This window comes from Nipponia nippon, unplaced genomic scaffold, assembly GCF_047370975.1.
Source record: "Nipponia nippon isolate SJK-2023a ecotype South Korea unplaced genomic scaffold, ASM4737097v1 scaffold_10, whole genome shotgun sequence".
Lineage (NCBI taxonomy): Eukaryota > Metazoa > Chordata > Aves > Pelecaniformes > Threskiornithidae > Nipponia > Nipponia nippon.
Window position 1 is genome coordinate 18,514,729 of NW_028262291.1, and position 26,541 is coordinate 18,541,269.

Sequence of the window (26,541 nt, forward strand, 5' to 3'; positions counted from 1 at the left end):
GAGGATGCTGGAGGCTGCAGGACGCAGGTGCAGCTGCGGTGTCTGCCAGGGATGCTCCTGCACCTCCCTCCACCCATAACCTACAAGCACCTTTGGCTGTGAGCACGGGGCAAGCATCTTCACATTTTTGACCTAACCCTAAACTACCCCGGTGGCAGAGCTCCTTGGGAAACACTCAGCGGTTCACAGCCAGAGAGGCTGAGATGCCAAGTCCCACGCTGCAAATAATTATTAACAGGGTGTTTTGTGTGCAGAAGCTCAGAAAGAGGGTGTGCAAAGCCACAGACTGTGTTTGCCGAGTTGCTTAAATGAGGGCTCAAGATCTTAACCCCCAGGCAGGCACATTGGAAAATGCTGGCTGCAGTGGCAAGTGAAGCTGGTGCTTAGGAGAAAGGTAACAATAAATAGATGGGAATTAAGAGCCTTTACAGGCCTATTCACACAGCAGCACCTGCCCCAGGAGGTCAGGATTGATTCACCAAAGAGGAGCTGGGTTGTTGCTCGCACTCCAAGGAAACACATTGCAATTTTAAGCCGATCCTTGGGTCACCATGGGGTGTTGACCCTCGTCTTTCTGAGCCCACCCTCCTCCCAGGACCAGAAGGCTCAATTGCTTCGGTGCTTTGTCACATGGAGGAGATGTAATTGCATAAATGATGGTCTTCTCAAGGCAACTTTGGCTGGAAATTAAAGGAAATAATTAAATGGCATCTAGTGCTGGAAAAGAAAATAAGATGGATGGCATGCTTGGATGAGGCTGGAGGCTATCTCTGCACTGTGCATGGAGATCCCACCTGTGAGGTGATACACCCCGCCCCAAGCCAGGCTTGCGCGGCCCCGGGGACTGCAGCAGGGATTGCTCAAGGTGGGTGATGAGGTGAGTTGGGTCCTGGTGCTCCCCATCACATCCTGGCGTGGGAGTCGATGAATTGATGCCATCATTGCCACTTACCACCCCATCCCGTCAGCTGCCAGTCACGCTGACTGCTGCTGTTGCCTGCCAGGGTTGTTGTTGCTCATCCCTGGCAATTTCAGCCTGCTGCAAAATAACTCAGGTGAGGCAAACAGCATGAGATCCCTGCCCCAAGGAGTGGATGGGGCCAGCAGCCAGGGTGCGGCAGCTCCCCTCCTCCCCGAGATGGGTGCCAGGCATGTCCCCAGCCACGGGGGAGGATGGGCTGGGGATGCGGAAGGACGTCCGACACCAAGCAGGGTCAGGCGCAGGCAGGCGGCGCGGGGGTTGCCGGGATTTAGGCAGGGCCATGGAATGCGTGGGACGCAGGGACAGGCGACGCCGAGTTTGGCAGCAGCCTGGCTAGGCATGGTAGCGTACGAGTAAACCCTAGTGAAGACACCAGGGCGGCTCACAGGCTAAAAGACCATAAGCATTTTGCTGCATAAAGCCTTTTTCTTTTTTCAGATAGCTAGGGGTAAGTCTGGAAGAGCAGGATATGATGGAGAAGGTCCACTGGGCTGAAAGCACCCTGTGCTCAAAGGCTGCTGCAAACAGCCCTGATGGGGATGGAGCCACGCTCAGGCCTACTGCCCATCGTGACACACAGACATGACACCTGGCCGCCGGCAAGCCGCCCTCGCCTGCCACCGGGATCAGGGTTTGCGGCATGAGAGACACCAAGGGAACAATTACCACCCAGCCTAAGCCTTTTGTAACTCCACTTAGCATCTCCCCAAGGTCACTGCAGCCCATGCTGGCAGCCAAAAAATGTTTAAGCAGGCTGCTGGCCAGCTCTGCCTCCAAACCTGCCCCAGCCAGCCAGCACCAACAGACCAGGGATCGCTACTGCCCGCGATGCCCAGGACATCTCCCCCAGTGCCCGCAGCACTGGGACATGGTGGCCAAGGCCTGGGTGAGTCCCTTTGCTGTGCTTAGTGCAACGCCTCCGCTGCTCCCAGGTTTCCCATCAGCCGGATCTGCTACTAAAGCACCTTCAGGTTTGCTTTTGCGGGTGTCACCCAGAAAAAGGGTGTCATTTGGGACGTGCCAGTGCTGCTGGAAAATGCACCCTCACCCTGCAAACTGTTCGTCGGTTTAGGAAATGGCGTTGGGAGTGGGCGAGGTCCTGGCACCGTGCCGGGAAAAAGTTACCACCCCTTTGCTTGGGGGCTTGGGGCTGGTGAATCAGGCTCTGCTAATTAGCTGCATCCAGCAGCTTCACGTCAGCACTGGAACCTTGAGTTGGAGTCAGGGTGTTTGCACCCAGATCTGCCTGGGCTTGTACAACTGTAGGCTCTGCTCAGCTCAGACAGAGGAATAGTTTTCTTTTTTCCTTTAGCGACAAGCTGCAAAATCCCAAACACATTTTTCTGAATTTGAAGATGATGTTCATCCTCTGGAAATCCCACCTGCAGCTTTGCATTTAATATCTCTTGGCCAAAAAATAATTGGTGTTTCTGAACTGAAGCTTTCCTTGCCCTTTAGGTCGTTGCAGTTTGGGGCATTGGCTACCGCTGTGATAAATAAATTAAAAAAAAAAACAACATGGAGGAAAGGGTGAGGCAAATGCACAGCCAAATGCAAGGAGAAAGAGGCTGCTGCAGCATCCCTGCCAGAGCGCTGCCAGACTGTGGGCAAGGGAATTGCAAGAGCCCTACAGAAAATAAAGTGTTTGAAACTAAGTGGCGTCAGGTCCCCGTCCACACGGCAAAGGGCAGGTGGCACACCCCAGCGTCACCTGCGGAGGGGACCCCAGTCTCCCAGAGCTGGGGCTGGGGTGCCGCTGGGGCTGAGTCATTCGACCCCCCCCCCTTTGGGAGTCCTCTCTGGCAGGGATCGAGGTTGCAAAAGCGTGGCCCACTCCCAGAGGCGTGTCACCTCACGCCCACGGCTGTGCCTGCCAGGGAAGGCGCTCCAGCTAACCCCCTGGAGCTGGGGGAATGCGGGGAACCAGGGAGACAGACCAGCAAGGGAAGGGGTTCATCCACTGTGCTGAAAATAGGAGCGAGGAGGGACAGGTCCCTTGGCCGTCTCTTGCACATCTCTGCCTGCTCCAGATGCCTGAGCCATGGCACTCCGGGTCTTGCTCCGCAAACAGGGAAAAATGTGTAAAAATCCCTGAGCCCAGGCTCATGCCAGTCTATCTTCTGAAGACAACACAGTGCAACTCTCACGGTCCCAGTCTATAAATACTCAGACGTGCTCCCACCTCCTGGTTAAACATCCTCACTGTGCCTCTCAAGGCCTTGACATCAGGGCAAACATCCCACAGAGGTGCTGAAGGAGCCCAAATGCAGAAATCCTGGCTCCTTGCTGGGGCCACTAGTCCCCCGGCACACAGGCACAGCGGTGTCAGCTCCGAAACCACCAGTGCCAAGGGCTGGAGACAAATTAAACACCCTGGGGATAAGCCCCCTGGTGCCTTCCCATCCTGTGAGCACCCAGGAGAGGATCAGTATCGTAACGTTCCCTGACACAGCCCTGTCCTTCCTTTTTCCCAATAAACCATTGGGAAGTGTCTGGGCTCACTGGTGCGATGGACACATAAGTCACTTAGGGAAGCACGTCTAAAAGCCGTGCCCCTCTCATGCTGGTATGAGAGCAGCTCCAGATGCAGACACAAGCCCTGCTAGCATGAAGCCCCAGCAAAGGCTCGTTATAACAGCCCTCAATCCCTTGTAATTAAAAAACCAGACACAGACTGGGTCCAGACTGCTTGACCCTGCTGAAAGACTGCTCTGCAGTGCGTGATGGTACAGGGCTAGCATGGTGTGCCATCCTCACCAGCCCATACCTGCATACCAGAGCCTGCTCCGTTGCCATGGGATGCTGGGAGAGACTGGCTGGACTGGAAATGCTTGTGGAATAGCTGCTGTAGGTGCCCCAGCCCGGGGGCTAGGTGCACATTGCCTGGCTGGCTACAGTTTCCCAACCACTTCAAAGAGGAGGGAGGAGGGCTGGTACCTCGCTGGCTCCACCACGAAGGAGCCCCAGGCCTGGCGTCCGGACTATCCCTTTTGTCTGCAAAGCACATTTGCAAGGGGGTTTAGAGTCCTTGGGGAGGGTGGGTTTGCTTGGGTGGGACTGCGGTTGGGTTAGTTTATGTCTGACCCGCTCCCGCCCGTGGGCACTCAGCACCAGGGCTGCCGGAACCCAGGGGGACAAGAGGAGGATACCCCTGAGCGGGAGCCCACGGCAGCAGTGGGTTCTGGGGTTGGGCTACAGATGCTGGGGACCCGCCACACCTTGGCCCCTTGCCTGAGAAGAGCCACACAGGGTTTTGCTGAGTCATGCAGCGCTGCGGGGCTGGGAGGGCCCCGGGTTTTGCTGACTCATGGTCAGTGGCACTTGCCTTGACCACGCGCCTGCAGGGCAGGAGGGAAGCAGGGGCTGGCCAAAATAACGGGACCCGGCGGGCTCAGCCAATGCCTCAGGCCGTTGCTCCAGAAAACCTCGTCCTGGTGGTCGCTGCATCCCACGAGGAGGTGGCAGGTTTCCTGATACCCCTGGCTCGACTGAGGCATGGCGATTTGGACAGCTGGTGGGATGGGACACAGCCCAGGGCAGAAGTACCACCTAAAGACACTCAGCACGGACCGCAATCGGGGAGCGGCGGGCACAGACCCAGGGCAGCGGGATGCTGTGTGAGGCCGTGGGAGGATGGAAGAGGCTCAGGGAGGGAGAGCGGGGAGGAGGTGGCACAAGCGAGGTACCAGCGTCATGACCCAGCGATTTTCCAGAAGTTGCATGAACATGAAGGAGGCGGACGAGGGACAGGGACCCCGCCACAAAGCCTGGTGTCCCCCACCCCAGCAGTGCTCAGCTCATCCCACAGGCCGCTGGTCTCCTGTCCCCAAGGCTGGGCACAAGCAGGAGCAGAAAACAAACACCCCTAGCCCTCAGGACTTGGAAGGGAAAGCATCTGTAAATCCGATATTTTTTTTTCCAGCTGGTCTCATGGCTCTAAGAGCTTGGTCAGGGTGAATGGAGCAGAGATTAACTCTGCCCGCCACCTCCCAAGCCGGTGGGGTGGCACCTCTGAGCCTTGCTGCGACACCCTGGGGGTGGCAAAGAGCCCGTCCCGGTGCTTCCCAATGCTTGGCCTTGCATCCTGCAGTTGGGGGGCGACCTCAGGGTCTGCTGGTGGCTAGTGCCCCCCTGGTCTCTGCCCGGCACCAGCATCATCCTCAGTGGCTGCAGGTGGCCCAGTACCATCACGGTGGCATTTCGAAGGAGGGCACATCTGGCTTGGCAACCCCTGGCATCTCCCAAACAGGCTATGGTCCAGGACATACCCATCTCCCCCAGAAAAACCCAGCCCGGAGGGATGAGTCCCCACAAACTAGGGGTGTCCTGGGGCCAGGCAGAAGCATGGGGCTGGGGGGCTGCCATGGCCCCCCTGGCCGGGGGGTGCAGAGATCCCCGTGGGCCCGGCTGCAAAATTGAAGCCCACTGGTGACAGCGGGTGGGTGGCTGAGTTCCATGAGCAGCCATGGGCTTCCGGCAGACTGAGCCCTCCCTCACCATGCCAGGCTGGGGCGGGGGGGCGGCACTCAGCAGGGATTCGGGGGGCTGCTGGCTGGGGGGTGTCCCCCCCCCACCTCCCCAGGGAAGAGAGAAAAGCCAGGAAACCTGGAAAGAATAAAAAGAAAACCAACAAAAAGGAAGTTAAAGACACAAGAAAAGCAAGCACGCGCGGCCGGCCAGGAACCTCGTGATTTATTTAATGGTGTTTATTCCGCTTTTCCCAGAGGCTGAGTCACGGGCCGAGGCGCCGGGGGTCAGGCCTGGGGACTGGGGGGACGTGAGGCGGCACCCCCGGCCCCGCACCCCACGCCAGTGCCCCCGCCCCGGCCCGCCCTCACGTGACGCTGCCGGTTGCAATTTTAGACTGTCAGCTGACTCGAAAAATCCCTGGAGAGGGGCCGCCGCGCCTACAAAAACAGGGAAGGCGGCCGGACGCGGCGCCGCGGCCTCCCAGCAGCGGGACCCTCCGAGCTCTGTCACCCCCCAGCCACCGCCGCCATCGCCGCCATGGGCCCCCACGGCCTCCTCCTGCTGCTCGCCCTGGCGGGGCCCTGCACGGCCCTCATCAGGTGAGCCGTGGGGGGGTCCCTCGGGTTCTGAGCCCCCCGAATGGCGTGGGGATGGGGGGGCACATGGGACATGCACCCCAGGTGCTGGTGCAATGGTGGCCTCCGGGCTCCTCTCGCAAGCACCGCCCCGGTGCTGTGCCACCCCCCCCCATTAAATCTGAGGGGAGAAGGGCTGAGACCCCCTCAGATGGGGGTTCAGGGCTGATGCCCTGCCCATGGGGGGGGTCTCGCCCCGGCTTCCCCTATTCCCAGTGACCTTTGGCAGCCACCTGCTGCCCTCACCCCTCCCCATCCTCCGGCTTTGGGAAAAGCGCCGAGCGCAGCACGACAAGGGGGATCTGGCACGGGGTGCTGGCGGGAGCCCAAACCTCATCCACCCCATGCTGGTGGGTCCCCTGGTTTCGGTGGTCCTCCCCGGGGGACCCCCCCCACATCCCTCCATTAACAGGTGGGCATTTACCCTCCCCTCACAGGATCCCCCTGACCAAGTTCCCCTCCATGCGGCGGGTCTTGAATGAGGTGGGCAGCGAGATCCCAGACATGAACGCCCTCACCCAGCTCCTCAAGTTCAAGCTTGGCTTTGCTGACCTGGCTGAGCCCACCCCGGAGATCCTGAAGAACTACATGGATGTGAGTAACCCCCTTCCTGCCGACCACCCCCCCACTGTGGCGGACCCCAGTGCGATGCTGGCCAGGCAGCCATCACTTCTGGGGGTACCCATCCTGGGGAGGTGGTAGGACATGCCAGCCTCGCTGTCCCACCACAGCTGGGAAGGTGAAGGAGGGAGAGATGTTGCTCTTGTAGGAGAGACTCATGCACTCCCACAGCTTGGTGGGTGGTTGCTGAAAGTTGCTTCCTATCATTGCTAAACTAAAAATACTACTACTACTACTAATAATAATAATAAAAACCAACCCACCGCCACTGGAGCAGGAGCTTTGCAGCTTCTGTGACCTATTTCCTTTCCCTTTTGTTACTAGATAACTATAGTAAATAGGGGCCTGCTTGCTTGTAGTCCATCCTAGCATCTTCTGGCCAGTTTGGGCTCCACTTTCTGCAAGACAGGGGCATAAAAATCAGGCTCCAGTCCTTAGGGCGTTGGGGTATAAAAGAGCGAGCATAGGGCAGGAGGAGAGGCCTCGGACTGGGCACCAGCTTGCTATGGAACTAGGGATGCAGGACCCTTCCTCTCACTATCCTTCATCTTCTGCATGGCCTTGGGAAAAGGCACCCTGCACCTCCACCTTCTTCTCGGCAGCTTAGGGAGCAAAGGGACTTTCGTGGTGGAAGCAGTGATAAAAGGAGAAGCCAGATAAAGGACGTGAGGTTTGCCCTTGCCCAGCTGCCAGACACGTGTGGGGTTTCCTATTTCTGAGTTCCCCACCAGGTACCCTTGCAGCTCTTGGGGGGTGGGATGCGAGCACTGGCCGGCAGAATAAAGCTGGTGCCAGATATTTGGGCATTAATTCAGGATATTCCCCGCTGCTCGCCTTCCCCAGGGGCTCTTGTCACCCAGCCAGCATCGTCCTGCTGGGGCTGTGCTGGGAAGGGCCACCGGTGTTTTAATGGGTGGTGTTGAAAGCCAGGCTGCTAGCAGTTGCACCATGCCGTTGTCTTGCAACTGCAGCTTGGGCCACCGCTCGGGGAAGAACTCTGCTCCCTTGTCGCAGGGGGACCAGCCCAACCTGTGGTGGGAGATAAGGGACCACTGGGTCCCTCCCAGTCAGGCTGAAAATGCTCTTGCTGCCAGAGTTGCTGTTGGGGTGAAAGGCACAACCTCCCCTAGACCTTCCTGTGTGGTCCCCACCAGCCCCTGGGACCCCTCGCGGGTCTGTGTATGTGATGTACGGGGCCCCTATACCAGGTGTTAATTTTCAAGCCCCAGCAAGAATTACAGAATGACTGGAAGCAAGTGCTGCCTCCCCATTATGCCTAATTGCAATGGATTATTAATTACTCAGTGAGCAACCCCTGCAAACTAAGTGCACAGGAGGTGAGCAGCTTTGATAATCCTGGTTCCCCCCCCCCCCCCCCCTTAATTAAGGACATGGAGGGGCTGGAAAGACCACAGAGCGAGTTCTCTTGCTATCAGCCTTCTCTCCAGGGCCCTGATCCAGCTGCTCACCAACCATGACATGGCTTTCTGCCCCTTTGGGAGGGCTGGGGAAAAATGGGTCTGTCTGGGACCTGCCGAGGATTCCCCATTCATTCTCTCCCCTCTGGATAGAGGGGTGTCCTGCAAACATCTCTGCTGCCCAAGTTTCTTCCAGTCCCAGCAAAGTTGCACTCGCAGGGCAGAAGGGTATCCATTGGATACCTGCACTACAGGGACTTCTCCCAAACTCTCACCCTGCAGCCCTAAATCCCTCTCTGGCAGTGTTGCTGATTCCCTTTTCTCCCTCCAGCTCCTCCAAAGTCTTCCGATGCCTGCAACTGAGCATTTTATTCCTCCCCAACCAGGGGCTTGCCAGCCTGCACCAAAAGCCCCAGCAGCTGTACCTCCACCCACAATGGGCAGAACTGCTGCTCACTGCAACCCACAGTTCCTCTGCAAACCTGCCAGCAAAGCAGCTTCCCAGCCAGTTTCAGCTTTTCAATAACACAGGTGTTTTGCTTGGCTTCCTCCCATCTTTTTTCTCTTCCCTATAGTGAACTGCATGCTGGCCTGTAGACCTTCTCCCTTCTCTTCTGCCCTGTCTCCCTGCCCCAAAAGTCTCCCTGCCAGCACCTGTCCCACTTCTCCTCCCAAATTTATCCTTCTCACACCCGCTGTAATGAAGTATGAACACCAAAGGGGAGCCTCCCTTCCAGAGGATGAAGGCTGAGAGCCCATCACTGCCAAAAACATAACAAGGGCAGTATCTAGAGAAGAAGCTGGTCCCTTTTTCAATCCTAAGAAATTTTTTGGTCTTTAATCCCTGCTTTTAGCCATCTGCCTCTGCTCATGGCTCCCTTCTCCTTCTTTGCAGGCCCAGTATTATGGTGAGATAGGCATCGGAACCCCCCCACAGAAGTTCACTGTGGTCTTCGACACTGGCTCCTCCAACCTCTGGGTGCCATCTGTGCACTGTCACCTGCTGGACATCGCCTGCCGTAAGTGTCACCGGTGCCAGCCATGGCTCAACAGCTTCTCCTTCCCTGCAAAATGCAGATCCTGCCATTGCAAGAGGAGAAACTGAGGCAGCAGTGTGAAAGGGCTTGCCAGAGGCCGATGGGCTTTTTAGGGTCAGAGCTGGAAATAGGATCCCAACCTCCCGCATCCATTCATCATTACTCCCTTCCTGGTTTTTCCCCTCCGTGTCACCCACACACAGCTTCAAACCTTCCCCAACAGCCTCAGCCCTGCAGCCAGAGAGCAGCATCACCGGTTGTGATGTTTCTCCCCAAATTATAGACTGACGCTGCTGTTGTCCCATTGCGCAAGGCTGGTGAAAAAAAATCAGCCTCTTGCCAGATCTGATACAAACTGCCCTAGTTTTTGGTTTATTGCTGCACAGAGCATGTGCGTGCGTGTTTATGGATTTATAATTAACAGGAGCCAGGTAGGCACAATAAGATGAGAGCATCTTAGGGACTACAAGTTTTTTTGCTCTGTGGCATTCCTATGCAATAAACCTCCACAGTTGAAGGTGTCAAACCTGGCTGTGGAAGAATGCCATTTAAAACCCACCGGCTGTGCTGCTTAAACAGAGTGGAGAAACCTGTGGAGCCCACAAATGCAACCATGAAAGGCGGCCCACAGTGCTTGTTGGGGGTAGGGAGGAAATTTGGACTTCTTGTACAGCCCTGTAGTGCTCAGAGAGGAGACAGACCTTCTTTTTGCATATGTGAAATGAGATTTAGGACACTGGTAAGGTGGTGAAGTCCAGACTTGGTCTGTCTTGGGGTTTCCTGATCTGTAGCAGAGAGCTGGTTTCTTAAGGCAGTGGTGCGGGAGGAGCTGGGACCAAAGGGCTTGTTTTACGAACATGCAACGAGCCTAAACTCCTGCCAGACCAGGATCCAGACCGCCCAGCTGGGGAAGTCCCCATATAGCGTATTGGTTTCCATAGGGCTGGGCTGGTTTGCCCTCAGCTGCTGTCTGCCCGGCTCAGCGAGCAGCCGTGGAGCTGGGCTAGCCAAGCTTGTCACACGCCACTGCCCAACTCGTGACTGAGGAGGAATCTGTGGAGGAATCTGCCCAGCCATAAAACCAGGGATATATTACAGTTCCCAACCCTTCCATGGGGAAAAGCATCTTAGACTAGGGGAAAGCCCTTCTCCTCTGCAAATAAAAGAATATTTTGAGCCTTCTCTGTGCAAAAAACAATGACCATATAAAAAAAATTCCGGCTACTCTTAGTAAAAGAAACAGATAAATCCATAAAGTGAAAATGTTCATGCCCAGAGCAGGCTATATTTAAAGCCACCCTGGTTCTCCATGGCACGGGGGACACGTTTCGCTCTGCTGTCTAACACACCCTGACATACCCGCCACATAGCCTCTAGGCTTTTAATACCCGGTGGCTAAATCCGATTTAACAGCCAAATTGGATTTGCCCACCTAATTCCTCAGACATTGGAAATGCTTTGTTAAGGAGTCTGGGCTTGGTAAATGCTGGGTTCAGGCCCTCCTTCACATCGTTGAGTGTCTGTTTGTCCAGATGAGCCGGGTGGTGTGGGGTTAGGTATTGGGGAGACCTAGGTATGAAGAAGCACTAATGTTGTATGTCCCCCTGTGTCCCCCTCCTGGGTTGCAGTGCTGCACCACAAGTACGATGCCTCTAAATCCAGCACCTACGTGGAGAATGGCACCGAGTTTGCCATCCACTACGGGACGGGGAGCCTCTCCGGGTACCTCAGCCAGGACACCGTCACGGTGAGTAACAACGGCCCTTGCCCCAAGCTGCCCCAACCTGCTTTCAGCAGAGCGCTTGAAGCCGTTTGATTTCAACGGCTCTCCCTTCTTGAGTGTCCTACTCATATAGAGCATGCTTCAGTGCCGTGTTTCCAAGTGCTTTGAAATGAGGTGGTGATGATGACTGAGGAGGTGATGATGACCAAGGCAGGCAGAGAAGGGGGAAGGTATTAATCAGCAGGTCAGCAGGCTAGGAGTGTGGACCACACGCATGGTGCCCTGCAAACATGGCCATCCCTCCAACCCTCTTCCTCATGACCCCGGAAATTTCCCAGCCCAAGTGCATGCCAGCACCACTGCACAGGCTGCTGGTGGTGCCCAGCTTGTTCCTGACCAATATCTGTGCAGTAGTGGACATCCACATGGGCAGCTGCGCAAACACTAGCTAGTGGCTCTTCACTGCCCCGTCCTGATCTGGTGTTGAGAACTAGTGGTTATGTTTGCAAAGGCTGTGTAACGCCTGGCGGGGGTTCCCCAGCAGCATTCAGGGCCCAGCTTGAGGTAGCCGGGCTGCTGGTGGTTGCTTCCCATCGTTTCCTTTTCAGCGAGCAAAGGCTGAGCTTTCTGTCCTGTGAAGGGTGGGCACCTTTCACGGCTGCCTCAGGTACAGATGTTCGTGAGAGTTTGCCAACTGTCAAACATCAGCGGCACACGTGCTCTCAGATTACTTGGTCTCCTGACAGGGATAAGAGCATATGTTTGCTTTGCCGGGGGGAGACAAAGCAAGAGTGCTGAGGAAGCACATAAATCTAGGGATTTGGGGTTTTCCATGTTAGGTTCAGCTGAAAAGTATTGGCTCACCAATTTCATTGGGATCAAAAGAAAAATATCCAAGAGGAGCCTGAAGTGGCTGGCTTATGCAAGGAGCACTCTTTAGCCCATCCTTATAGCAGGAAAATTTCAGGCTAGCGTGGAATCACCAGCCATTGCCTCTGTGCTGCATCCAAAGATGCCAGCAGCTCACTCTGGGTGCAGGACATTCTTTGGGGGAGAGGGCTTTCGATGGGCTCAGTGAACCCTGAAAATCAGTGCAGACAAGGCTGTGGGGGAGAGCCGCAGGGGCTGCCAGCAGCTTTGCACCTCTGGTTTTGCTCTCTGCCTCCTGCAGCCCACCAAGCTTCAGGACCATTTCAGTTTTGGTTCATGCCATTTATTTCCTGCATCCCTTGGTTCACTTAAAAACACCCTGCTGCAAAAAAAGCTGCCCATTGGAGCCTTCCCGCAGCTCTCACCAAATGAAAGCACTGTGTACGTAGCATTAATGAGTTCTCTTACATTAGGTTTGCAAAATACAGATGGAGCAGGCGGAGGCATCTGCATTCGTCCCAGTAATGGAGCGGGGCAGCGAGGCAAACAGCAAACTTTATTGTCCTGTGAAAGTGTGGGCTGGTTTAGGCGCTTTCTGACTTAATGCAGGGGCTGAAATGAGTCAGAAGGAAAATTGCAGCTTTTTTATTTTTTCTTTGTTTGAAATTAGCACCCTAATGCCTGCTTGCTAATTAGCTTTCCACTTCCCAGCAGCTCAGAGGAAGGATTTTGTGCCTGAGCTTGTTCGGGAAGTGGGGATGGCTCTTGGCAGCCAGCACAGCTTGTAGCATTTGGTTTCTGTCTGGGCAGAAGCAAGAGAAACCTCTTGCGTGAAGCCTGAGCAGCGTCACGCTTGCAGTACGCAGGAGCAGGGCCACCTCAGAGGGTCAGGGACCTTCAGCTTGGACACCAAGATGCTGCCTCTGCTGTACAACATCCCATAGGCAAGCTCCCTGTCAGGTGTAGTCTGAAAATACAGGCATTGAAACAGCCTTCAGGGTGACCCTCTCAGCTCCAACCATCCTGATGGGTGGAAGCAGCCACAGCAGCCTGTGGTGGCACTGACATCTGACCGAAAGGCGCTGGTTGGCAGGTGGTCCAGAGTCCCTCAGCCCTGAATTTTTTTTTTTGAGAGGGTGACAAGCTTATGTCGAATATCCTCTCTCCTTCTGTGGAGGACTGATGCCTCGTAGCACCGCACTGCTCGGTGCTGCTCACCTTCCGAAGAGCAGCAGGTTCAGCCAGCTCTCTGCTGCTCAGGCATCTCAGCTCTTTATTGCAGCCTGACCTTGAGATGTCCTTCAAGGACAGCAGAGGAAGCATTGATGGCTGTGGGGCACAAGGTCTCTCCTGGGGCTGCAGGGCAGATACAAAGCGCAGGAGATGCCCCTCCTCACCTCTCCCCTGTGCGTCTGCACAGGAGAGCCCGAGCCCAGCACCAAACCGTGCCACAGAGGCCCTCGCCTCTAGTCTGCCTTCACCATCCAGCTCTTGCCCGCTTGGCTGAGGCTGCTAACAAGGAGGCTGGGCGAGCTGCAAGGTGCCGACACCTGTCTGCAAAGTGCTGGAGGGTGGCCACCATGCAGCCATCCACTGGTAATGATGGGCGAGAGCCAGCTGAGGGACAGAGATGAAGGATCTGTCACCTGGCGCCAGTGCTCTGCTAAAGATGCTCTTGGGTTTCAGTCCTGCTGACGACCAAGCGTGGGCAGGGTCTGCTGAGACCCCACCACCGGGCTGGTGTCTGCCTCCCTCTTGGGATGTGCAACCAGGGCAATATTCAAACAAACTTCGCACTCAGTTTTATCAGTCCGTTGCATTTTATTTTTTTTTAAGTGGAAGCCTTATTGAACTTTCAGAGCTGCTGCAGGACCAGCAGTGCTGAGTGGTGGAGCGGTGGCTTTTGTAGACCTGTGGCATACAACTGGGGCGCTCACCACGCGCTGGTGAGCGGATGCATTGCTGCGAGCTGTTTCGCTCCACATCCTGCCCTGTGGCTTTTAGCTTTTGCAAGGCTCGATCGCCCTTTCCTAGCACAAGCCTCCGATACCATTAAAGCCCACACTGCCCTGTCCCAGCCTTGCATTGTCTAACCCTGGGGGGATATTAGTAATTTACAGGGATCGTTATCTGCCATCAGGTAGGAGAGGCCAGCTTTTCAGTCCAACCCGGTTCACTCCAGGGCTGCTAGCTGGAGGCTGAGAGGCTGAAATCATCCTAGAACGGATGCTAAAATTGCCCATGGTCAGCCAGAAGCTCAGAAACCTCCTGAACTGCTAGAACCAGGAGCCAGCAGACACATCCTACTCCCCGTCAGCAGAGCTATCCTGTTTTCTGCGATCTCCTTCTTTCTGGGGATCTGCCCTTGTGGGGTGTTTCAGCTTTCCAGAAGGGAATGCCAGTCCTTCTTGTGGCTGGCAAGAGAGGTGACCTTTGCATTCACAGTACTCCGCATGCTATTTTTGTGCTTTGGGCTCAACGTCGCTTTCCTGGCTGCGTCTTCTCCCCTCCCACGGGAGGTTGCTGCAGGCTGGTGGCTCTTCCGGGACATGCAGCAATATCCTGGGGATGTTTCGTATGTACAGGAGATTGCAGGGGTCATTGGCAGAGGTGAGAGGAATTTGTGCTCCCAACCAGGGACGGGTGCAGCACCCGAGGACACAGAGATGACTTAGATGTCCAGAGTGGGAAAGAGGATTAAAGGCACAGCACAAGAACTTTTCAGACTGGGAGGAAAGGATGAAGCAGGCAATAGGGGAAGGGATGTAGGGGGGACAAAGTCATATGGGGCCCTCTGTGTAAAGAGGAGGAGCTGGCATGGCCAAGTGCCAGGACCTAGCAAAAGGCTGAAAGTGTTGAGTGAGGTGGGCAAAGAGCAAAGGGGGGCTTCTGCCCATAGGGGTGCTCTGGGCTTTGCAGGGACTCAGAAGGTGCCACTGGGTAGCTAGCATGGTCTATCCCCCGCCCCGAGGAGAGTGGCACTAGGGTATCTGGTTTCTGCAGCTGCCTACGAATGCAAGGGTGAAAGCAGGCAGGAGTGTGGCAGCGCATTGAGGGACGCGCTACAGCCTGTGTTCAGCGAGATCCCATTTCCACCCCAGTCCCCCGAGTCAGTTTTCTTTACAATCTGCTTTTCGCTTCCCTCCCCATCTCCCCTCAGCTTGGTAACTTGAAAATCAAGAACCAGATCTTCGGGGAGGCAGTGAAGCAGCCAGGCATCACGTTTATCGCTGCCAAGTTCGATGGCATCCTGGGCATGGCATTCCCGAGGATCTCTGTGGACAAGGTCACCCCTTTCTTCGATAACGTCATGCAACAGAAGCTGATCGAGAAAAACATCTTCTCCTTCTACCTGAACAGGTAGTGTTGCGTTTGGTGGCATGCCTCTCATTGTGAGGGCAAGCTCAGCCAGGCATTTCTCTATGCCTCCCGGTAGCATCTCTTGCCATGTGCTGGTTTACGCCCTGGCCAGCACCGTTGGGGAGGTCTCAGCAAGGTCTCCTTGCTGGAGCAGTCAGGAGTTGGGCCAAAATCTCTTCTGTTTACTGCTTTGAAGTAAGAAGAAGGGAAGTAGAAATGCAGCCATTTTACTGATAAGAAGCTGGGTAGATCTGCTACTGGATTTCTTAACTGATGAAGCGACAGAGGATGTTTCCAGAGGAAAGAGAAATAAAAATAAACAGGGTTGTGATCATGAGATTGTACACTGCTAGTGCAGTCGCTGTTAAGGGGGTAAACACAGCCCCAGTTTGTTGCCAAAATTCGTGAGCCGTGTGGCCACCACCATGTCACCTCCCAGGCAAGCATGCCCCCCACCAGTCATCACTAATGATGGGGCTAACACTCCCTCACCCCTCAGGAAATCCTCCTGCGCAGCTCCCAACACCTTACCACCCACTGCTGCTCCCCCCAGGACACCCCATCACCCTCCTGGCACCACAGCGGGGACTCTGAACTACCTCAGCCCAAAAAGTAGCACACCGGGAGCGGGGAGGGCAGAGAGGGCTGCTGCTGGCCGTTCAAGTGCCATCCCTCCCCCATCACCATATTTCTTCCCATCTGCTCAGCAGCGAGCTTTTATCTGACAGTAACCTTGAGGATTCGGCTCTGAGGCTGCTGGCTGGCACAAAGTTGGGTGCAGATAACCTAACGCTGCATCAGCCATGTCCAACCCTGCACGGGTGCTTGTTACAAGCTGATTATTCGGGGCATCCTTGCACCAGTGCTCAGTTCCCCTTTGCTGTCCCCCTTTTCTGCAGTGAGTTTCTCCAGGTATCCGTGCGAAAGTACGAGGCAAAAAGCTGCAAGGTGCTTTGGCTGGGCCAAAATATTCCCATTTCCCCACCCCAGCCTATCTTGTCCTTATATTGACATATTATAGCACGACGTAAGTCATCTGTCTCCAATGCTGCTAATGCCGTGCTTCACCCCCGAGCACCTTGATGTGTGTTTTGGGGGCACATGGAGCAGGTTGCTCATCACCTTGCCCCTGATGTTCATGAGTTTGGGTTTGTTTTTTTTTCAGAGACCCCACCGCTCAGCCTGGCGGCGAGCTGCTCCTGGGAGGGACCGACCCCAAGTATTACAGCGGTGACTTCAGCTGGGTCAACGTCACGCGCAAGGCCTACTGGCAGGTCCACATGGACGCGTAAGTCCCCCCTCCACCCGACTACATGCGTGGGGACATGTGTGCAGACAGCTCATGCCTGGGGCTGGGCTGAGACCCTCCCCAAAAAGGAATCATCTCTATCCCTGTAACACATCCACACCAAAAAAAAGCAGATTAAAATCCCACCCTAAGGCTGGGTGGTTTGTTGCTGGAAGAGGAGGAAAGGCAGAAAACAGCAGGAGATGTTCTGCAGGATCCTTTCCTCTTGTTTACAGCTTGGCCCTTGAAAACGCCTGCTGCGCTCTTGTGAAGCAGGGACAAACACTGGCGCATCCTCCTTGCAGGCAGGGCGAGCCCCACAGATTAAACCCCAGCTTTGCTCAGCTCTCAGTGAGGCCTGAGCTGTGTGGCTCACTTGCACACAGCTCCGGAGGAGCAGGATGAGGCCCCAGGAAGCCAGCCCTTGACTGAAGGGCACGGTGCGGCAATCAGCACGCATTGTTGGAGGCAGAGGGGAGGAGAGCGGGCTGAGCTGCCGGCCTCCAGCCCTGCGGTCTATTCTGAGCTCTCCCACGTGATAGGAACTTAAAAGCGGCCTGTGATCAGAGTGTGTCCTTTCCCCGGAGATCGCATCCCTCCCCAGCGCAGGGTTTTAGTTTTCATCTTCCCCCAGCCCTGCCATGTTGGCAAAGCATGGCAGACGCTTGGCTGAAAGGCTTTATCTGTCTGCGTTGCAAGGTGAAGAAGCCAAGCAGCTCCTGTCTTGCCTCTTCTATATACACAAACCCTTCCCTTGCCCATGGCCCCCTCAGCCGTCACACCACCCCTTTAACCCATTGCTTTTTGCAGTAGCACAGGTCATACAAGTCCCTAATGCATCGCCCTTAGCTCGCTCACGTGCCTGTTAGTCACAGTGTTTAGCAGGCAGGGTACGCAGGCAGCCGTCCGGGCAGCCTGCAGAAATGCAGTAATGCACCAAGGCACCCGCTCAGTCGGGAGCAGGCGAGGGCCCTGCGGGGTGCCAGGGGGTCTGTGCACTAAGTCGGTGCTGCATCAGGATTTCTGAGCACTTGTCCTTCCTGAGCGTCTGTTGCAGCCCTCCCTCACATGCCTACGTACTGCCCAGGCTCAGCTGTCTTCACTTCTTTGCCTGCTGCTCCCCACAGCCTTTGCTGGAAGGTCTCTAAGGGTTGTCTTCTGTCTGGGCATCTCTCCCCAGGGTGGACGTTGCCAATGGGCTGACTCTGTGCAAAGGGGGCTGCGAGGCCATCGTGGACACAGGAACCTCACTCATCACTGGCCCCACCAAGGAAGTGAAGGAGCTGCAGACGGCCATCGGTGCAAAACCACTTATCAAAGGCCAGGTGAGGGCGGGCTGGGAAAGTGGGAGTCCGTGGCCATCACAGCATCCATGCTGATGCCCTGCTTTGCACCCAGATGCTTCTAGAGACCCTGGTCTTCTGCTCCCTCTGCTTCCCATTCCCAGCCTGGGCTCCTGGAAAAGCCCCTGGCATAGCAGGGACCCCTCTGTCTTTTGATCCTGGGTAGCATTCAATGCCCTGCTCATGCTTTTGGTAGAGGGCACAGTCCTGTGAACTTCAGGAGGCTTTGGGTCATCTCTGCCGCCTGTCTGTGGGAGGCAGAGGAGAAGGGGTGCAAGTTGAGCTGAGGCCAAGGATTCACATTAATGTGAGTCCAGAGGCACTTTAATACAAATATATTTAATGCAAATGACAACCCTTCCCTCCCAAGCTTTTAACCGTCTTAGCTAATCTCACAAGGTCATCTCTCCTCCCTGAAATTGTGGAGGAACAGGGATTATAAGGACCCTCTAGGAAGGATGCTCTGCTCTGAAACCCCTCCCAAATCACAGAGCCATGAGCACTTGCAGGGCTTTTCTGCAGTGTGGGGACACCCCATGCTGCAGCAACCTGCCACCCTCCCCGAGGCTCGCTGGTGTTAATTAAACTGGCTTTGTCCATTCATCACACTGTGAGTCCCTGTCTGTGTCTCTAAGCTGTATCGAGACACATCTCCCCCTCCTGTGGCAGAGGAAGGACCCCAGCCCTGCTGTGTCAGGTGCTGTGCCCTGGGGTTCAGCATAGCCAAAAGCTGAACCCAGCATCCTTTGGCTCCATCCCTATCCCTGAAACCCTCTAGCCCCTCAGCTTGCAGCCCTGGGCAGGGAGCAGCCCGCTTACCCCAGCTCAAGCCTCTTTTGCACCCTGAGATGAGCAGTTCTTAGGGAAAACCACAGCAAAGATGTGGTTATGCCCAGGGGGATCGTGCCCTTTGCTGAGCGCATGGGAGCTGCCATGTAAAGCCTTTACTGTTTCTGTTTCAGTATGTGATCCCCTGTGACAAGGTGTCATCTCTGCCTGTCGTCACACTAACGCTAGGAGGGAAGCCCTACCAGCTCACCGGAGAGCAGTACGTCTTCAAGGTGCGTCCAGGCATCTTTTGCCAGCCCTGTGCTTCTCCCCCAAGGCCTAATTTTTGCCTTGTCCACTCAAACCTCAACCATGAAATCCAAAATGCAAGAGCAGCAAAAGCAAGGCTGGAGCTGGCACTTGGGAAAAAGTCTGAAAGGTCGGGGTGATGGGGTGGTGGCACTGGCTGATAGACTCAGGCAACCTCACCAAAGTCCTGCAGGAATGAGACCCCCTGTGTGATGCTCATGAGGGATAGCAGGATGGGAGAGAAAGAGCAGGCAGGCTGTTGCATCACTTTCTACAAACATTTTGCCCTTTTCTGCTGGATTTTGGTGCCATGAGGCCAGCCTTATCATAGCAGAGGCCACCAGCCTGGCATTTAAGCCATCAGAGTCAACTTGCAAGGATCATCTTGTGCAGAATTTCAACAATGGCTCTAATTCAGAACTGCTTGGGCTGGGAGGTTTATGGGCACTTGATGCTTTGCTGCATAAGGGCTCTGGGAGGGAGAGCTGGATTTGGAGCCATGGGAGTAGTGGTTTGGGAGTTACTTTTGCAAGCTGTGGATCTCAGGCTGGGAGAGGCTGAAGTGCAGCCAGCATTGGCAGGTGTTATTGCCAAGCCTGCGAGGTTGAGGGAAGGCGAGGACCTCCTCGGACTGAAGCTCTCACTCTTCTCTCTAGGTTTCTGTACAAGGAGAGACCATCTGCCTGAGTGGCTTTTCAGGCCTGGACGTCCCACCGCCCGGGGGCCCACTCTGGATCCTGGGAGATGTCTTCATCGGTCCCTACTACACCGTCTTTGACCGTGATAACGACTCTGTTGGCTTTGCCAAATGTGTCTAAGCGCCTGACCCCCACTGCCTCTGCCACATACACACTTATACACACACACAGGAGCCATAGAGAAAGATTACCAGGATTAGAAACCCAGTGAGTGGAAAGGAAAAAAAAAAAAGAAAAAGAAATGGAACTAGATTTAAAATTACATGGAAAATAGTCATTAGTGCCCTGCTAGCTACTTTTTCCCCTCCGTTGAGTAAGTGGTACTGGGAGGTCTCCAGTTGATAACTCCAGTAGCCCCTTGCTTTACTGCTAGGTCTTCCAGTATTTGTTTTTAAGAATGAGTCTCAGAGCTGAACAAGGCCCTCTCACATCTCCCAGTCCTGGTCTCCTTCCTGGGGGAGCAGCTGGCTGGAGCCAGCCCCCGGCGCCTCTGTTCCTGCAGAGAGGCTGCACGGCTGCTCTTGGGTTTGGGCTTCTGCAGCGGGGGAGAGGGATGGGGAAGGCTGTCTGGCACATTATTTACTTCTTGCTTTTTCACTGATGAAGTGGGGGACCAGGTAGGGGAGGAGAGTCCGTCTTCATCACCTCTCCGCGACAGGTTGAGGCAGCGACCACTAGGTCATTTCTCAACGGGTTTGTGCTGGCTTGGTCCTGGGAGAGCACATCCCAGGCTGGCGTGATGGGGGAACGCAGTAGCGTTCCCAAGGGTTGAGTTTCAGAGCCTGAGGGCTTTCGTGGTGTGTTTTTGTGTTGTGACAGCACTCGTGAGAGAGCTGGAGGCATGATGTCCGCATGCCTGACCTAACAAGGCAGAGATTCATGGGGGGCTCCAGCCAGTGGGACTCTTCAGGGAGTAAGAATATAAAGGGGGTCAAGATAGGATTTAATGGAGGTCACTTGAATTCATGGCTATGAAGGCCTAGCTTTCTGCTGAGCAAAGTCACTTGACACAGGTTCTTTTGAGTTTGGTGAACTTCTCCCGGGTTCCCCAAACTGCAGATCTTCCCAGCTTAACCCGCAGCCAGTGAGTTGAGAATAATGTTTCCTAAAGCAACTAAGTGATCTACAAGCTGAAATCACACTAATAAAATCCGTAGGCGTTTGTCAGCCACGTAAGACCTTTTGGAAACATTATTCGCAGCATTTTGAACTGCCCAAAACTCAAGAGACAGTTGGCAGAGCCAGCAAGACTCCCAGGCAGGAGGGTGCTGTGGTAGCTGCTGGACTTGCATTCTCTTTCCCTGCTCCCCCATCCCGAAACCCAACTGCCTTTAACACCCTCCTTACCTGCTTGTCACCTTACTAACGCTGGTGAGAGCTCTGTTCATGTCCACCCTGTGTTGCAGACGGAGTGAAGAACAATCCTGCTTCGGAGAGGTTGTAGCTGGTTTAGCTGTGCTTGCAGATCCTCCTGGAGAGCCAAGATCTGTGCATATGGAGCCACTCTCTTCACTGGGCTGGCGTCAATAGGCAAATACTGGTGGAGCTGGGAGGATGATAAAGTGAGTTTTAAGCAGTACTGGAAAGCAGAAAAGAGTCTGCCAAGAATCCCAGCCCATGCTTTCCCAGTGTGCTGGATCAGGTCCTGAAGTTAGGGAGTGGCAGCAGGTGAGGGGCAAAGCTGAGGGTGGCAGGAGGACCAGATCAGAACCGTCCATGACCCCAGGCCAGGCAAAACAGATGGTAAAATCCTGACTCCCCAAAATTCACTATTATCCTGTGAGCAGTACCGGTGGGGCCAAGGAAGTTCCCAAGAAAGGTCTTTGGGCAGTGGGTGAATAGATGGTTATGCCTGGTGAAATGCATATACATCATCCCCACTATTGAATTCACCACGAGCATCAGAGGCACAGGTGGGGAAGAGGTCCCAAGGAGAGCTGTAGGAGAACAGTGAGCATGTAGCCTGTGGATGTCCCCTGTCCCTACCCACTGCAGCTGATCAGTTTGGCTTTATAACCATGCCTCACACCTTGGAGGGGTCTGGCGTGGGCAGTGGGGACAGGCCTGGGCACACTTCTGCTGTGTGTATTGTCCCCTGCAACCCCGGATGCAACAAATGCTGCTCCCAAAGCTTGCTTCTGCCTGCTCGTAGTCTTCACCTGCAACCCTACATCTGGACGCTTAAGGACATCTGTTGCAGACTGGCCAGAGAACAGTAGTGTGTTACCGAAAATCATCAATAGGTACTCCAAAATCAGCAGATATTCAGCACCTCTCAGGAGAGCCCCGGTTTCACACCAATTAAGTGCCCAGAGCTCCTCCAAGTCCTGCTTCATCATTACCCAGCTGCAGGATTTCTCTAGCACAGCGAGACAGAGACAGCGTCTTGGGTACCCGCTAATCAGACCTGATGCAGGGGGGAAGACGAACATGGAGCTGGTGGCAGGTTTTGAACGTCTTCAGCGTCAGATTTAAGTGGGACGTGCAGCGCAGCCCCAGAACAAGCTATCAGGCTGCAGTTCTGCTGGGCATGCAATGCCTTACACTGTCTGTGTCGTAGCCTCCACAGTAATCCAAGGCTGGGCTGGTGTCTGTCCTCAGGCAGGCAGGATACTGCTGCCTGGGGAAAGAGCATGGCCCAAAACGATGCCCTGAGTGACATACCTTAGGATAAGCTGGAGGAGTGGTTCATTGTAATCTTCCCTGAATGGGTCTCCTCCCCTTGTTCTTTTATTTGCATTTTAAAACAAACTCTAACTGCGTGACTGTTGGTTTTTTTTTTTTTAATCTAATTTGCTGTCAGAATTTCTGTCTCATCATAGAAAACTGAAAAGAAAATACAGTATTTCCCTCCCTTAACTCTGAGAGTGGTCTTTCCTTAAGCAGTTTGAGATGAAAAACTCAGTGTCCAGAGACTGTGTCTTCCCGACCTGTTGGCCCAGTACATCTGATCGCCCACTTGGGTGGACTCATACATGCTTCAGAAGGGCTTATTCCCTTCTTACTGATAAGGAAACATGCTAGCAGCCTGTTGGGTTTGTCTTTTTCAATGTATTAAAACATAACTCAGCCTCTTCAGGATGACGTGGCAGTGTCACCTGCCTGATGCAGTACCACCGGGGCAGCAGGCACTCCCAGCATCTCTCCTAGCCTACAGCCTTCTCCTGGGGCCGTATCTTCCTGGCTGAGTATTGCCAAGGGTAGTCCTCCAACAGGGTCCTCGAGCTGTCCCCTGGTCCTCTGGGCCAGCTAGAACAAGCTCCTACTTGACTTGGGACATAGACTGGTCCTGTAGAAGCCAAAACAGGACTCCAGTTTCCAAGTCCAGCCTAAAAACCACTAGGACATGGAATTTATGCTCCCAGAGCCCAGTGGTGAAGAACACGTTTTTTTGGTTTTTTTCAAAATGTAGGAAAAATCCATCCCTTTTGTGTGGCTGTGTGATTTTTAGTCCTAGCACTGCTGTATGAGAGCTGGAGACTCCGATGCAGAATGAAGGCCCCATGTGCCAGGTGGAAGATAAGAGCTAATCCCTACTTTGAAAAAAGCATCATCTACATAAGCAAGACGGATGCAGCCAAGTCCCATCCCGTTTTCTGAGTGCAGATCTAAGCACATAGAGAGCATAACTGATTTCCCCACTGGCATGTGCCGAGCCTCTGTTCCGCCAGGATGCCTTAATACCCCAATCAGCTGTTCTCCTACGTTAAAGAGATGGATTTAACCCAAAAAGGCTGGCTGAGTCCTGAAAACCAATCATGCAGCCCACCATTCCTCAATAGCCCAAGGGGAGAACAAGTCATCCACAGCCAAATGTTTACCGATGGGAATATGAGGGCGTTGCTTCGCTGGGGGGATTGTGCCTAAGCCTTTAATTGTGCCATGAGTACTGAATGTTTCGTCTCAGCGGGAACAATCACAGGCTTGATCTTGGCCAAGAGCTGGAGAAGCCAAGAGCCAGGATTGTCCACCCATGCTTTTCCAGCAGGGAGCAGAGCACACCCCACCCCACGAGCAGCCTGCACGTGGCCCCATGTTATCTTGCCCAGCAAATCCTGCGGTTTACACCAGCCCCCCCATTTACTGCACCGTCTCTGCAGAACTCCGTGCACATGACAATTTGATAACTCACTCTTTAGTAAATGTCTCCACTGATGCTAAGAAGATAGATAGATAAAATTTTTCATTATACATCCCCCTGAGTAGTAGGGCGCTTGGCCCTGACCCTCAGGGCTGTCTTCATGGGCCTGATCCTTCTCCAGCTGACTCCGTTCTAGGTCTGATGAGGGCTTTGCCAAAAGCCCACTCAGACAAGGACCTGCCCAAGGAGAGGGAGGATGAGACCCCTCGTTTATGGAGATGACTTGCTCATCTGGTTGGCTCAGCAATTTCTTGCTTTGGGAAACTATTTTTACTCACTGTCAATGACGAAAAAAGTTGTTTTGGGGGCTGGTGGCTTTTTCTTTTTCCGCTCTTTCTTGGATTTATTTTTAGGTTCCTTTGGGAGGGAAAAGAAGCAGAGTGCAGACTGAAAGCTTAGATGACAGCTTAGATGACAGCAGACAGAGAGCAAGGGAGAGTGGGGAGATGGGATTTACCCCTCCAAGCCTCAGGGCACCTCACTGCTTATGGGGCATCCCCATTGAGGGATTTTATAAGGCGAATATGAAAGAGCATTCAGGAGGTTGTGGGCCTTTTCCTTCAGAAAAAAGCAGGGGCAAGTCCTGCTAATGGTTTTCCAGAGAGCTGGAGTAGGATTTGAGATGGAAGACTTTCTGACAGGCCTTACAGCACATGATTACGCTACAGCCCACATGTCTTTAACATGATTACAGGAGAATTGCTTTGGGGCAGGAGATATCTTTCTGTTCTGTTCATCCCATGCTCAGCACAACGGGATGTGGGCCTTGATGCCACAGTAATACAGGCGATTATTCGTACTCATCCCAGCTTTTATGTGGTCCTAGACCTTATGGTTGAGGGCTTGCATGCATGACCTTTAAAGACTCTCAGAAAATAGGAGGAGTGTTAAAATAATGCAGAATATTGAGGGTTTTTTCTTCCTTGTGTCATTATTTTTTAAGCTAGTTCCCTAATTTTGAAGGGTCACATGAATGGTTTTTGAACTGGTAATGCTGCATATATGCCGTTGTGGTCCACAGTAATACACCTCTCACTGCTCATGCTTAGCATTGAGAAAGATGATGAATTACCAACCCAAAGACCCAAAAGTGCTCTGCAAACTGTAGGGCTGATCAGGTACCCAGAGAAGAGAAAAAACAGCCATCCAACCTCCCTGACCTTTCAATCCTACTCACCCCAGGGAATGTGCACACCTCTGTTGATCCCACATTCCCCAACACCACCCTGCTGCCTCCTCTTGCCTCCTTCAGACCCCCTGTTTGACCTCTCTTTTTCTCTCCTCAACCTCCATCCCTGCCTGACATGAAGAAGAGGAGCAGCCCTACGTACACAACTTTCCCCAGACAAGTGAACAGCAGGCTTATCAGTAGCTCCTATGGCAGACAGCAAGCTGCATCCAAGGGGTTTTGTTGCTCCTCCTGAGCCTGTGGGAAAGATGCTCTGAACAGCTGCAGATTGCCCGTGTTTGTCCAAGCCCTCCAGAAAAGCTGACGACAGCTGGCCATGGCTCTGCCTCTCCTGCAAACATCTTAATCCCATGGGAACATCACTCTCACCCTGGTGCTGCTTCTGCTCTTTAGCAGCTTCTTGGAGAGAGACCTGGGTCTCGTCACAGGCACTAATAAAACGCTCTTTACTTTGGCAGGACCCAGCACCACTCCAGCAGTGACAAATCCTGAACCAGAGGGCCATTTGTCCTTTTATAACCAGCGCAGGCGCCTTCAGAGGGATTAAACGGCCTCATGGAAACTGGACCCCCTCCAGCCTCAGAGCACTGTGGCCGTGCAAGCAGTCCCCTCACATCACACCAACCTGTGGGGATGAACACGGGGTGGGTGCCCCTATGCAGGAGCCAAACCTGCTTGTGAACAGCCGAGTGAATTACCATCCTTATTTCTTAGCTCAGCACATTACGGGTAGGCTTAAGGCATTTCCAGAGGATTTCCCTTCCCCTGCAGGTGCTGTTTGCGCAAACTTTTGTTTTACCCAGTCTGTTTCCAGTACTCTGGCATTTTTCTGCTCTCCTTCTCCAGCACCCCAGCCGAAGTGGCCTGGGCCGGGCTCTGCTGCTGCGGGACGACATGGCATGTCCTCATGTCCTCACTCTCCCCATGCCACAGCTGCATCCTCCTGAATGACCTGCAAGCTGTCCCTGCACGGCACTAGCTGCTCTCTGGCATTGTGTCCCTGGGGGGATGCTAACGCAGCACCCCAGAATCGGTTTTCCATGCAGCTCCCAGGGCAGCTGGCAACAGGAGGCAGCAAACATTTCCCTGATCGTGTGCCAAGCCTGGGCACGGCCCAGTCCTCCTGGGCTTGCCCATCCTTTGCGACATCTCCACCTCCCTCCCCTAAAGCAGCCGCATGCCCTGCATCCTGCTGCTGGGGTGCTCCTGCCCCTGCCCGCACAGGGGTTTGCTCAGCGCCATCAGGATTTATCGCCCTGCACGCAGGATTTATCTCCTTTCCATCTATCCCCCGTGACCGGAGCATTTTTTCCCCATGGCTCTGCATTGCCACCACCTTCCCTTGCCACACTGTCCCCATCGTCCCCCATGCTCCTGCCATACTTGCTTGAGGTTTTCACCCAGGCCCATGGGAGCAAACCTGCAACCCAGGCTGCAGCGAGTCCCCACTGCACAGGTCTCTGTGGGTGATGCTGGGGAGAGCCGGGCTGAGCATCCCCTCCGGGTGGCCAGGGAAGCGGCTCGGCCCGGGCCCAGGAGATGCCATTCCCCAGCGGGGCGCTACCAGGATGCTCCAAGCAGGAGGTGACGTCCCCGTGGGGAGGACACGGGGAGAAGCGCTGAGACACGGAGGAGCTCTCCTGCGTGGAGCATGTTCGGGGGGAGGGAGGGGGCTGCAGGTCGACCTTC

At 54.4% G+C, this 26,541-nt stretch overlaps 1 protein-coding gene across 1 annotated transcript; it reads left to right on the plus strand.

The window, feature by feature from the left end:
- Window positions 1-5,680: 5,680 nt before the first annotated feature.
- On the plus strand, window positions 5,681-22,381 carry CTSD (cathepsin D). Its single transcript, XM_009462462.2, has 9 exons — window positions 5,681-6,051; window positions 6,525-6,681; window positions 9,022-9,145; window positions 10,792-10,910; window positions 14,917-15,116; window positions 16,282-16,404; window positions 17,585-17,729; window positions 18,710-18,808; window positions 19,481-22,381. Exons 1-9 carry the CDS (start codon window positions 5,990-5,992, stop codon window positions 19,640-19,642), a joined length of 1,191 nt encoding a protein of 396 aa, XP_009460737.1. The 5' UTR covers window positions 5,681-5,989; the 3' UTR covers window positions 19,643-22,381.
- Window positions 22,382-26,541: the final 4,160 nt, after the last annotated feature.

Bases quoted from the DNA above. Each gene is read 5' to 3' on its own strand.
- CTSD (XM_009462462.2), top strand. From the start codon at position 5,990: ATGGGCCCCCACGGCCTCCTCCTGCTGCTCGCCCTGGCGGGGCCCTGC. The intron at 10,911-14,916 runs GTGAGTAACAAC...ATCTCCCCTCAG, and splicing joins TCAGCCAGGACACCGTCACG to CTTGGTAACTTGAAAATCAA. The intron at 15,117-16,281 runs GTAGTGTTGCGT...TTTTTTTTTCAG, and splicing joins TTCTCCTTCTACCTGAACAG to AGACCCCACCGCTCAGCCTG.